Here is a 13547-nt window from a genome sequence, read left to right as displayed (position 1 = left end):
TTTGGTATTTTGTAGGGAAAAGCCAAACTTTCTTCTGGCCACACTGATTTTGAGAAGGTCTCGACGCGGTTTGCAAAAAATTAAAGATATATATTTTCGCCGTAATTTAAATCATAAAACTGAAATCCTCCGTGACGAACTGAACAATAGGCCACTCAATAGGTAATTGGCCAAATAAGGTGTGGGTTCTGCTTGAAGGCCAGAGATGTCTTTCTTTTTATCCAAATTTCTCTCATGCGTGTGAGAGTGTGCGTGTGTGTGAGTGCAGAACTGCAGAATAATTTTTTTTTTTTTTTGCCAATTTGGCAGAAATTTGAAAATTCCTGAGAAATTTGAGTCACAGCCGCTTGGAGAAACGCTGAGAAAGGCCAAGAGGCAGCTAGAAAGTGCGTAAAAGTGCAGAGAATTGGACGTTGCGAGCTGGGTTTGGCCAAATAGAAAGTTCGAGTTGGCTGGGAAAATCTCCCATTCCCCCCCCACCCTCCGCCGCTTTCCCCTGTTCCTTCCCTTTGGAGACATGTGCGTGTGCGTGAAGCTGCTGCTGCTGCTGCCGAGTTTTCAAGGTTTTCCGGAAATGCGCTCTGTTGGCCTTCAGATTTCCAGCAGAGAAAATCAATGGCTGCACTTGGCACATGGCACCTATTTTCTTTCTCCTCCAAATCTTGCACCTTTGGCCAGCTGACCAATTCTGATGACTTCATCAGTCTGAAATCCGATACCGCACGCCGCTTGTTTATCGTCTTTTTTTCCCCAGACGCCTGGCGGCTGTGTAAACATTAAACTAATGAAAACTCTAAACAATCCCATCCCGTCGCCAGGCGACTCTCTTTCCAGGTAATTCCCAGAGCTGACCACAATGTGCCGGCCATAGAAGCAGCTCCCCCCCCCATTTGAGACCCTGACCAAGTACGCGAGAGCGAGAAATTCCCTCTAGAAAAACAGAGCAAACCCAGACAAATCCTTAGCTGCTTTTTACTGTTTGCAAAAACTCAAAGTTCACGCAGGAAACACGAGTCTGGAGAATGGTCAGAAAGCAAGTTGGAATCGAACACAACGCATCCCTAGCAGTAAGTCAGCAGCAGGATCAAAAGCAGCAGCAGGATCAGAAGCAGGAATACCAGCAGCAGCAGGAGCAGCCGCAGCAGCAGCATATCGACTTGGACTTGGAACCGAGTAGTAGCTACAACTACGCCCAACAGGCGCAGGCCACGTACGCCACCGCCCGCACCCTTGCCACCAGCTATGAGCACGCTCCCGGTAGCTCCAGAAACTTTAGCCTGCAGCATGCGCACCTCGCCAACATGCCGTACAACCATCACGCTGTGCCGCCGCCGACGAACACGGTCGCCAACTCTGGCGCCATCCTGCCCGTGGAGATACCCATCGAGGACGAGGAGCGGCTCGAGCGCATCTTCAAGCAGCTGGATCGCGACGGTGACGGAAGGATCGACATCCACGACCTGTCGGCGGCCCTGCACGAGTTTGGCCTGTCGAGCGTCTATGCGGAGGTGAGCAAGGGGTTCTGATTCTCTATACCTACCATAAGTTGGACACATGTGCTTGCCCGGGTCTCGCCATTCTGTCGGGGGAATTGCAATGCTTTTGTTCGGCCATTCTTTAGAGAGCGAAAAGGCGAAAACAACAGAGATCAATAATATGCGGCCTTGACAGCCGTGTTTTGTATCTCGGTGAATCTTAATTTATTCGATGTACATTATTAGAAATGTCCCCTGATCTGGGCAAGCCTTTTTGCAAGGTCTAACCAAATTAACCCTTTAAATCTATGCTGAATGCTAGGGTTTGTCAGGAAGCGAATAATTAAAGCAGGGAACATTTTATTTTCTGAGAAAAAAAAGTACAAAAAGACATTTTTATTTATAATGTATAACTGATGATTAATGCTATCATTGGGGTTATAATAGGTTTACTTATTGTTTTTTTTATTGTAATTTTTTTTTTTTTTTTTTTTTTGTTTCTTATATAGAATAAATATTTGTTCTTTCCGTTGTATTCCTTAGTTTATTAATAGATCAGTCTAGGGATGGCAGAAAATATGTACATATCGTTCCTATATCGATAATTGAGGCTTAAAAATAGTTTTATATTAGAAATCGATAATCGGTTTCATATATCGGGACAATAATCGATATATTTATTTTATATTATTCATTTTTAAAAGATATTCTGCAATATTTTGAATATCCATATATCAAGTTGTATGATATTTTTGATATTAAATTGATATATATATTTTTTTAAAGGTTTATTTGATCAGATATTTTTTAAATATAATCTTTGATATTTTGAATATTTATATATCAAGTTTACGATATTTCTGATAAGTTAATATTTTTTATTATTTTTGTCTAAAAAAGAGTAGAAATTTATCTTATAAGCAAACCAAAAACATCAGATTGTGAAATGGCAAGCAACAAGTATTTTCTACCATTAGAAAAAAAGGCAATCAGAAATGGATTAGGTGGTAATACAAAGGGTTAATGTGCAGACAACAGCGTAGATTTGCTATGGTTTCCCCTGAGCGAAGCCCTCGTGATACGGGAAATTGATTTGTGTCTTAATGACAGTCTGGCAAAGCCTCATTTCGCGTTAACCTCGCCAGTGTGTGACACTAATTTTCCAGTAATATTCCGGTTCAGTAATATTCCTTCCTAATTTTACTTCCACAGAAATTCCTTCAGCAATCGGACAAGGATCAAAGTGGCAATGTGGGATTTGCCGAGTTCCTGCATTATGTGCGGGAGCACGAGAAGAACCTGGTCCTGCAGTTCTCACATCTAGACAAAAACCGTGATGGTGAGTTAAGGCCAAAGCTATTAATCAGTAAAAGATTTATTAAATATGAAATTATTTGCAGGCAAAGTGGACTTGGAGGAACTGATTTCCGCTTTCAAGGACCTGGGCCTGGAGATTGACTTGGACGAGGCTAGGAATTTGCTGACCAGGTTAGAATTATGTCCAAAAAGTTGCATTAAAATTGCCTAACTTTGGATAAACTCCTTTTGCAGAATGGATAAGGACGGCAGCCTGAACATTAGCTTTAACGAGTGGCGCGACTTTATGCTCCTGGCGCCCTCAACGGATATACACGACTTGATTAAATTTTGGCGGCACTCTACTGTGAGTATCTGAAGCTACTAGAGCTTAAGTAGGAATAGTGTAGTAGAGTTTTACAAGCAGATCTGATGTAGCTTTTTCCGTCTGCCGCGTTCGTTTTTTACCTAGAGCCGTCTTGTTCCTGTTTTTGTAGCTGTTTAACGTTCTCGTATTTTTTAAACTAATTGCCAAACTTTTCCCCTCTTATCCTCGTCCATAACCAAACGAAACAAAATTAAAAAAAAAACAAAAACCACTCCACACTCCACATACGATCTATACTGTCGAATGTAGTACCTACACCCACACTACTCCTGACTAACTGAGGAAGATCTGAAGGTACATATCCGTCAAGTTACATATTACGATTACCATTAATATTGCTGTAGACCCTCACGTAGTTGCAGGGCACTCTCAGAAACACACAAACGTACAAACGAACACACCCATCCCACCCACCTAGAAAGGCTTTATCATCTCAGAACCATTTGCTATCCGCTAATCAGCCGTATATATTGTATTGCCTGCATGTATATCATTTTCGTTGTTGTGGTTATCTCTTTGCCAGAGAGAGTGAAATTAAGCACTTAAGAGTGAGAGCTTTTCCTGCTCTCTTAGTCGCTCTCTTAGTCGGGGGCTGACGTAAACGTTAAGCGTATTTCATCAGACAGTTTAAAGTATCATTTTATGGGAAGTCCGCTGTTTGATATCATCATCCCAACCCTCTTATCGGGATAATTTTTTAGTATTCATAAAGATCCAGCATTTCTCATTGCACAGAGAGAAAAAAAATGATATGATGCGAACCAACTCAGCAGAAATTTATGAATGAGCGTTGCGCTTATTCCTTTATTGTTTTTTAAGCTTTTAACTAAGATTAGAATACCCTGCTAGGGTATAAAAAAGGGTACTTAGTCAGAGAAGAAATACCTGTAGAGCCTCTTTCTTTCACTTTCACTTTCCTTTTTTTTTAATTTTCCTTATAATGCTTACATTTAAAAAGTTATCATCTAGATTCATTTGGTTAGATTTCTTGCTGTGTGCCATCGGGGCAGGTGACGATGCCACCGTGCATGCTTTGTTGTCTGCGTAATCATTTTGTTTACTTTTATCATCTTTTGCTCTGTCACTGTTAATTTTAACAATTTATATCAATTTCATGTAACTGGAAAATCACATAAAACGAATGTGTATACTACATACTACATTTCGAGGAATTCCTCTCAGCAACTGAAACAACTTTTTATGATTTCCGATTATCAGTAGTAGTCTTGGGACTTTCAATTTTGATATTTTTGCTGCTTTGTTTTCTGGCGTCTGCCTGCAGAGTTGAAATCTTAAGGTCAACCGGCTCCAGGGGGATTGTTGCCAGGCCAAGATTTTATATGGCGAAGCCGGTTCATTGCCTCTGACGTACTTTTAAGTGGCTGGCAACCAGAAAGTCAGGTACCGTTCCTTACTTGCGCTATTTTTAGACACAGGTCTGGAATAGAGCCACCTTCTTGCATTAACCTAATGAAGGCGAAGCCTGCGCACTAACTAACTGGGCTTTAATTAAGTTGGCACTATAATTAAGTTGCCTCCAATACGATGATTGATTCGTCAAGAGATTGAAAGCGACGATAAGACCTAGTACACTTGCTTTGTTGCTTATTTGTTTGTTAGTTATTTGCAAAAAATATTTACGCGAAATACGCGCCCTGCAATCACTCTTGGCCAAAGTCCGGCGTCTAGAAGTTGTAACTGTAGCCACACTTTTTCGAGAAGCAGTCAGAATAGAACTCGGGATTGAAAGTAAACATTGCAGTTAAAAATACAGTATAAACACCGTTGTGTAAACTCAAGTCGGGACTTGGACAACTATATTTGTTACATAGATGGATTGATGATGCTTAACCCTCTAAGACCCAAGAGTGCCTCAAGGCACTTATTATATAATTTGTATTATCTAAAAAACGGGGAGCCTTTTAAATTTTTTAATTACACTAGTCAATTCACAAAAAACATGTGAACTTATGAGTAGAAGGTTTCAAAGCTCTCTGAAGCTTTATAACAGGACTTTTTTCGTGTTGTTTACATGCATCATGCATTCGCGCGCAAAAATTTTTGTGTGCTTCATATAGTGTTTTTTTGTCTATCAATAAAAGTGAAATATCTTCAAAATCAGCCAAATAAAAATTATTGTTCTAGAAGGTAAGATATTAAATAATCCAAATCAAGTTGCATATTTGCAATTTTATAGAAATAGTGCGTTGTAGCAGTGATTTATCTTATTTACCCCTGTTCGATTTACAGGTAAACTACAGTTAGTACACACTTTTTGAGGTCATTTTTAAAATTAAAAGCTACCATTTACCCCAAAAAATATAATTACACTTCGTTTTTTTTAATATTTCTTCGCTTGGGGCTTAGAGGGTTAACTGGCTTTCGTGTGATCATATAATGCAAGTGCTTCGTGGAATTGTGGTTTATCACTGACATTTCGGTGTTGCGTCAAGTGGCAATTTAATGCCAAAGGGGGCTCGTTAAATAGGCAATTGAATTGAGCTAACCACATGCATTTATTGGGTATCATAAATTAATTCCAGCTTGTTAAGGTATCACACACATCTCTCTCACGCCAGGAGGGGCCTGCCCCTAGAAATGGGTGTGTCTGTCTGCCTGCGGTTATCCCTGAGACTTTTTTTCGCTTATCTCTGTGTGGTCAGAGCTCAGTTTCCAGTGACTAGCTTGTTATTCCAATGAAACTTTTTTTTGATAACACTGTGCCATTTCTATTTTGCCTATTTTTTATTTGAATTTTTTGGAATGTGTTTTCTGTTGACGACACTAGCGCGAAGTTCTCCCCGACACGTGTGACGTATGCCTGGTAATGGTGGTAATGTGGGGGAAAAGTTTCCACCGGTGGTAAACACAATAAAGATCACACCGCTGGTTGAGAGAGAGCGTCATTCGGGTGAGAAGCTAATAAAGTCACACGCCCGTCATGTGGTTATCAACGCGCTCGTTCGCTGGGTGGCAAACCCTTGAGATGGTGCGAAATCGGTGCAATCCGGTTTGGCAGGCGAAAAATTGCTCTGTGATAAAGATTCGAAACGTCTCAACAATAACAGCCAAATAAATGCCAAAAGTGTCTGGCCCATTGACTGAAGTTATCATTTATTAGCTAGTTTTGTTACCCATTTTTTTAGTGGATAAAAAGGGGTATGCCGGGATTTAAGTGAGAAATTTCTTTCGACTTGAAAATAACAAAAATTTGCTACCTTTTTATAGAAAAAAATTTCTCAAAATATATAAACAAAACTATATTTTCATATAATAAATAAATGCCAACAATTTCTGGGACCCATGGACTGAAATTATCGTAATTAAATAGTTTTGTTAATAACCATTTTTAAAAGGAGGAATTATTCGATTCTTTCAACTCGACAGGAAAAAAAAGGTAAAAAGGAAAAAGTGCCTCTATTTTTTCATTAAATTCCCTGAAAACACACTTGGGAATCACAAGAAACGATATAGGGACTTTTATGGGAACGTTTTCCATTACATTTGTTTTTAAACCCGTAGAAATTCTTTAAGAACAATTGTATAGTTATGTTTTAACACATTTTGGAGCTCCCAGGGTGTCACAACCTCCTTAAAATGTAGCTGATATAAATCCGTTATAGGGTATTAATCCTTCGACCCCTTGCAACCAAACGTCCCTATTGTTATTATTTCGACGGCTGTCCAAAAAGTTGAAGGGCATGGGCATATGAAAAGTCGGGGAAAATCTATTGGGGAATTCGTGACAAAAAAAAGTCAAAACAATGATGATAGCTAATTGGGAAGAAGCCGAGTCTGGGTGGCGGTGGCGGGTATAGTTTCTTGGGTAGGGGTTGTTCAGAGGCCGACACGCGCGAGCCCACCTAAAGGGAGGCGAAAAGGGGGCCAGGGAGGCAAGCTATAATGCCATATATAGAAAAAGAGAGAGAGAGGGAGAGCGACAGGCACTAATGGGTGCACTTTGCTCGCGACGCGGTATCGCGAAGCTTCGGCCTCGGCGATCGGCGGCAGACGCTCACGTCGGCTCTCGTCTCTCAGCTCTTGACTCTGGCCTCTTGCTGGCCCGGATTCAGTCTTCTGTCAGCTGGCTCCCGCGTTGGTTGTGCGCGCGTCGTAACCCCTCTAGGCCCCCAAATAAAAGCGCCTCCTCCACACTGGAGCGTAGTTATATAATTAAGCCCGAGCGCCGTTCTCTTTATGCGACAAGTGTAAACACCAATTGCAATCAAGCGAATCGGCCAAAGTCTAGTCGCGTTTAAAGGCCACAACAGACACAGCATCGAGAGCGCAGACAAACCAACAAATCACATTTTAAAAAGAAGGAAAATATATACTGAAAAGCCAATAGCGAGCCGTGCACATATTTTGTAACGGTTTCGAGTGAAAGTTTGCAATTGTTTCCCGAACGAACGGGCCCAGTGAAAGCCACCACATTCCGGCGCCAAAATTAGCGGAAACGGAAATCATAGTTTGAAATCGGAAGAAGTGCAACAGTGCAATAATCTGGACAAAATGCTGCGGAATAGCACATATCAGTACAATCTGCCAGTTGATTACCACAACATCCAGCAGATGGCAGTCGCTGGCGACATGATGGAGGATTTTGTGATCATATTCCGTGATATGATGGGACGGGTAGGTTTCATGCTGCCTTTATGGCTTCTTTAGGGTTCCAGGAACCAGTCAATACTATACAGTTGCAGCGGATGCTGACTCATTGGTTAATTATTAGCGCTAGGCTTATCTTATCGTCTGTGGTTTTACCGAGAACTTGTTCAATGGGGATCTCCATGGGGGCAGGGCACATTGTTTCAAGCGATTAAGACCCAATAACACAGAAAAATCAATATTATTTTGCTTTAATTGTTGTTCTAGCTAAAGAAATAATTGTTTAAGGTTTTGAGATTAAAGTCTGCAATGGGTATTCACTTCCCTGATCTCTTTTCTTCTATAAATACCCTTCGAAATGGCAGCTTTTTGTACTTCGCAGCTGTTACATTTGTGCTTGCTCTGCACTTGTACTTACACAATATTTCATTATGTGCGCCTTCGTCGCGGTTTGGTTTTGTCGATTTTAAAGTTGCCCCATGAACAGAGCACAAAAAAGCCGCCTAGCAACAGCGGTGGCGACGGGCTAAAACGAGCTCCGACGGGTGACGTGCTGATAGGGAACCGGTCCCCGTCCTCACCGCACTCGGTCTTTGGTTCGGTGATCGGCGAAGACGACATACTTAACGCACACTGTGGCCAAAGATTTGCGCTACGCGTGGTGCTCTTTGTGCTCTCTCTCTCTCTCTCTCTGTCTTGTAGTTTTCTTGTCTTGAATTTGTTGCCAAGCGTCTTGACTTTTGCTCTTGGCCAACACTGCGTATGTGTGTTACGGCGTCAGAGTGTATCAAGTATACGCACTGAGTCAGCACCATGTGACCTCCTCCTCCGCATTGCCCCCTGCCTCACTTTGGGCCACTTGGTCAAGCCCCCACAATTGCCGTGACGTCAACAGTTTCTCTCTTTGCTCTCTTTATAAACTTGTTGATATTTACATTACACTGTTGCGCTGTTTACTCGAAACTTGCTGACGTCGTTGTTCGTCGGGGATTTAACCCCAGTCAAGATCGCGGCAGCAAATTCTGCTGGCGATGAGTCAAGTTCATTGGTCGGTGGGTGATCCACTCTGATATCCAAAAGTATATATGTACATATGTACCTTGGAAACCCCCTATTTCCAGTGTAACTCCCTTGGCCCCGTTTGCCTTCATATCTCGTTTGGTTGATTGACCATTCAAGCATGCTTGCCTTGAAGTTGGTATGTTATAAGCCGAGTGCTCATGATCAGTAAAAGTCATTCATGGATGGGTAAACCCCAAGCCCGGAAAGTCAAAAACGCCTAGTTTTGATTAAAAATTAAGGCAACTTGTTAACTAAAAAATATAATAAAATAAAACATTTTAAAAAAGCACATGTGACCACCTGTAGAATTAGTTATATATTTTAAACCAATTGCTCTAGCAGATTTTGAGTTATCATGAACACCGACTTTTAAAATTGGACTTTTCAGGAGAGCGCTTTAAACGTTGTGATACAATTAACACCAAAAGACTATTGTTAAACTACGCATTACTTTGTCAATTTCACTATGATCGATGTGAAACTTTGACACAATATTCTAAAGATATTTATATTTATAATAAATAATACTCTACGCCCCTTAATCGTTTGTTAACCTGCTTTTGATGAATGGAGAGAGAGAGAGATTCTTTCACGGTCATTTCCACGTTGTTGCGCCAAAATTCATGGCTATGCTAAAAATAAATATAAAATAAATAGAATGAAAAAAGCTCTTTTTTCGCAGTCATGTGACTGTAGAGATATATATTTTTTTTATATATACAGTAATTCGGAAATGATAAATTCCATGGGAAATGACGGTGCACTTGCCGGCGGGCAATTTACATTCCGTGAAAAATTTCCATCGCTTGGATTAATATTCCATTTTGTTAATTGACCAAACTAATTCCCACAATTTCTGAATGGGCTGCCATGTGATTGCTAATCGCTAATTACGAAAGGTCTGAGCCCAGTTTTAAGCTGCTAAGTACACTGAAACCATTCAGGGAACGTGACCCCCCGTCAAATGATCAGAGGTTAAAGTCTCACATTCCTCGACAAAAGAGAAAAATTTTCACAAATACGCAAAATGATTTGTCACATCCCAAAAGCGGATGTGTTTACCGGGCTTTACTGGATATATCTTGCTACGCAGAATAGAGATAAACAAATCGTTTAACTACTTTTACCTTGGCAGGGGGTTGGAAAGGTGTAATAACCTTTTTCTTAAAACTCTCCGACGCTTAATCGTTGGGATTCAGTACGTTCTTTGCTCGCCTGAAAGCTTTAGACATCACAAGACCTGATAATTGTTATCAATTTCCAGACAGCTTTCAGACTATCAGCGGCCGTAATTCGATTTTAAATCGTCCAGCGAAAGCCCAAAGCTGAGCAATTCATCAAATTAATTAATATTTTACTTGGCTGGGTTAGTTTTGAAAGGAGATTTGCTGCCGAAATTGCACAACCAACAGGGGGAGAGACAAGAGCCGAGCCAATTATCTGCGAGGCGGGGTAGAGGGGGCACGTCTGTTGAAAAAAAAAGAAAATAGAAATCGCGAAAATTAAGTATATACCAGAGGCACGAACCTGAGATATATACGAAAGTGTATTTATATAGTTGCACGAGCCGCGAAACTAATGTGTATGATATAACCTTTGTTTACGGCTGCCGCACATCGCCTTTTTTTGTGCCCGCTTCCGCAATTCTCTTGAGGATTGGCGGGTAGCGTGTGTTTGTGGCTATCACATCACTCTTGCGTCTGTTGCATCTTTTTTTATTTTAGTATTACACCACCAACTGCAGTTAGGTGGCGTGGCGCTTATTGTTGGGAGAGAGGAGAGTCCAATCATGGCGCCAAAGGTTTATAATTATGGGGAAATTGTTTTAAAAGTTCAATAGTTTCAATAGTTTTCCCCTTTCATGTAGAACAATGAATGCAATTCAAGGTTAATCATATCTCACAATTATTCCTCTGTAGTCTACTCATTCCATTTAATTAGCTTAGCCTAATTAGCCTAGATGTTTTTATAGTTATAAAATAAATCAAATCTAACAGATCTTCTAACCCTTCTCCTTTTTGATCCTTGCAGTACCTCGACATTGGCGAGGATATGAATGTACCTGATGACTTCACACAGAAAGAGATGCAGACGGGCCTCTGGTGGCGACACTTGGTGGCTGGTGGCATAGCCGGTGCTGTTTCCCGAACGTGTACGGCCCCGCTTGACAGGATAAAGGTGTACTTGCAGGTATAAAATATATAAAAACCTCCCTAAAAACTCCCTCTTTAATATCTTTACCTCACCACCTTATAGGTACAAACACAAAGAATGGGAATCTCAGAGTGTATGCAAATCATGCTGAAGGAGGGCGGTTCGCGGAGCATGTGGCGTGGCAATGGCATCAATGTGTTGAAGATTGCCCCCGAAACGGCTTTGAAATTTGCCGCCTACGAGCAAATGAAGCGTCTGATACGCGGCGAGGATGCCAGCCGACAGATGAGCATCGTGGAGCGTTTCTATGCTGGCGCTGCGGCAGGTGGCATTTCCCAGACCATCATCTATCCCATGGAAGTATTAAAGACGCGACTGGCGCTACGCAAGACGGGACAGTATGCCGGCATTGCTGATGCAGCGGCCAAGATCTACAAACACGAGGGAGCGCGCAGTTTCTATCGTGGCTATGTGCCGAATATTCTTGGTATTCTGCCCTATGCCGGCATCGATCTGGCTGTATACGAGACCCTGAAGCGGCGATACATTGCCAGTCATGACAACAACGAGCAGCCCAGCTTTTTGGTGCTTCTGGCTTGTGGCAGTACATCAAGTGCACTGGGGCAGCTGTGCTCCTACCCGCTGGCGCTGGTGCGCACTCGGCTACAGGCACAAGGTGAGTTAACTCAAAAATAAGGCTAACTTTTTACTGGGTTTCCCAAATTTCCTATACTTCAATTCACCCATTTCTCATTTTCCTTTATAGCCGCCGAAACGATTGCCAATCAAAAGCGGAAGACGCAAATCCCACTGAAAAGCAGCGATGCTCACAGCGGCGAGGAGACCATGACGGGACTGTTCCGCAAAATTGTGCGACAGGAGGGTCTGACGGGGCTGTATCGCGGCATCACGCCCAACTTCCTCAAGGTGCTGCCGGCGGTGTCCATCAGTTACGTGGTCTACGAATACTCGAGTCGTGCCCTGGGCATCAAGATGTCGTGAGATGTCTTCTGCTCTTGTCCCAAATCTCGATCCGATCAGGTTAACACACAGTTCGGCGGAAAAGCTTATTGCGCTGGTTGGAGCGGCCCCGCTCTGCAGGGCGGATCGGGCTGCCGCTGGCGATGCAATGATGCTGAAGCCGTGGCTGTAGCTGTGCTCCTCCTCCTCCTCCTCCATTTTGTATAGTAGTAGAGGTAGACTAAGTCGGGCCACACTCTCCGCTCTCTCTCTGCTCGTGCAGCTGCTTTCCTTAAGTGTAAAGTAAAGAAGAAAAACAGGCCTCTTCCATGTTCTGGGTTAATCCTTTTTTTTAATTTATAGTTAAATTAGTTTGGTTATTTTCTTAAAATACAAAATAAGTGATACTACGGCTAATTTATTTGTAAATGCGAGAAAATGTTATGGAAGCAAGAGTCCCTCGACACATTTCTTAACTCATAAGTGCTAATTTATTTACATTTGTACGTAGGCAGTGCTAAAAACACATACCAAAAAAACAAAAAAACGGCGGAACGGGCTCCTAGTCTGTCCCATCAGAAATCAGAGTGAGGGAAATCGGAGAAATCAGCAAATTTGGCAGCGTTTTAAGCTTGTGTGCACACAAAAAAAGACATTAAACACGACGATTAACTCGTTTCTGCATAGATTAATGGATTACACAAAATAATGAGAAACACTTAACGTTTACAATGTGATGATAATAGTTAATAATATACACATATATACATATATACCTACTATAATACCGACTTGAAACGCTTCGGAGCTGTCGGCGGCGAGGCTGAAATTTTGTAGCATTTTATTTGTTAAGTTTAGTAACATTTTCTCCTAGATCGTATCGCAACGCAAAAAGAAAGCCAACGAGATTAATTGTGACTAAAGCTAAATAACAAACAAACAAACAAAAAACAAGAAGAAACGAGCGAGAAACATCCTCCACATAATTTATTTATATCATGAGAATCTAAACCCCGGACCAGTCCTAAGTTCAATCCTATTTTATACATTGTAATAATTTTGAATTTAAAAACTATGTACTATGTATCATTTGTACCCTATTCTTAATTAGCCAATTGAATTTTTGTACGTCTAGTTTAGATACTGACTCTTTAAAATATGATTTTTCATTATCCTAAAATATGTAAAGCATTTTTAGAACCATTTTTTACCTATTTAAATGAAGTTGATCACTGAAAATCATGCGAACATTATTCGAGCAAATAAATACATTAATTAAAATGAACTTTCAAACAACACAAGATATTTGTTTATAAGTTCCTTTAGTTTTTTGTTTCTCACTTCCACAGGTTCCCAGTCGAAACATTATTAAAATCGGGTTAAGTTTGAAGATCTTTCCAAGAAGCGGCTCTCTTAAGTCTATCTAGTCCATGAGAAATATATTGATAAACTTAAATTTAAATTTAAAATAAATTTAAAACTTAAAACTTGAATATATACACTTAAATATTTAACTACGAATATATAACTATGAAAATACTCGGATATTGTTATATTTTTGTACGTTTAGCTAATTTTTAAAAAAATTATTTAATGTGATTTAT

At 40.9% G+C, this 13547-nt stretch overlaps 1 protein-coding gene across 2 annotated transcripts; it reads left to right on the top strand.

The window, feature by feature from the left end:
* The first annotated feature begins 23 nt into the window (after window positions 1-23).
* SCaMC (Short Calcium-binding Mitochondrial Carrier) lies at window positions 24-13244 on the top strand. 2 transcript variants are annotated; one of them, XM_017178756.3, is made up of 8 exons: window positions 24-162; window positions 819-1508; window positions 2688-2814; window positions 2876-2963; window positions 3027-3138; window positions 10861-11019; window positions 11086-11659; window positions 11750-13244. In XM_017178756.3, exons 2-8 carry the CDS (start codon window positions 1023-1025, stop codon window positions 11983-11985), a joined length of 1782 nt encoding a protein of 593 aa, XP_017034245.1. In that variant the 5' UTR covers window positions 24-162; window positions 819-1022; the 3' UTR covers window positions 11986-13244. The 2 variants fall into 2 exon arrangements, with proteins under 2 accessions (XP_017034245.1, XP_017034246.1); XM_017178757.3 differs by lacking the exons at window positions 24-162; window positions 819-1508; window positions 2688-2814; window positions 2876-2963; window positions 3027-3138 and adding an exon at window positions 7248-7794.
* The last annotated feature ends 303 nt before the right edge of the window (window positions 13245-13547 follow it).

Source organism: Drosophila kikkawai, chromosome 3L, assembly GCF_030179895.1.
Source record: "Drosophila kikkawai strain 14028-0561.14 chromosome 3L, DkikHiC1v2, whole genome shotgun sequence".
NCBI classification, from domain to species: domain Eukaryota; kingdom Metazoa; phylum Arthropoda; class Insecta; order Diptera; family Drosophilidae; genus Drosophila; species Drosophila kikkawai.
Note: the sequence above shows the minus strand (reverse complement) of the source record. Positions and strands in the feature narration are given on the sequence as shown.

What these genes read in the sequence shown, in the direction of transcription:
- SCaMC (XM_017178756.3), top strand. Translation starts at nt 1,023, where the DNA reads ATGGTCAGAAAGCAAGTTGGAATCGAACACAACGCATCCCTAGCAGTA. An exon ending in GCTAGGAATTTGCTGACCAG is followed by an intron (nt 2,964 to 3,026) that starts GTTAGAATTATG and finishes CTCCTTTTGCAG; the next exon opens with AATGGATAAGGACGGCAGCC. An exon ending in CACTCGGCTACAGGCACAAG is followed by an intron (nt 11,660 to 11,749) that starts GTGAGTTAACTC and finishes TTTCCTTTATAG; the next exon opens with CCGCCGAAACGATTGCCAAT.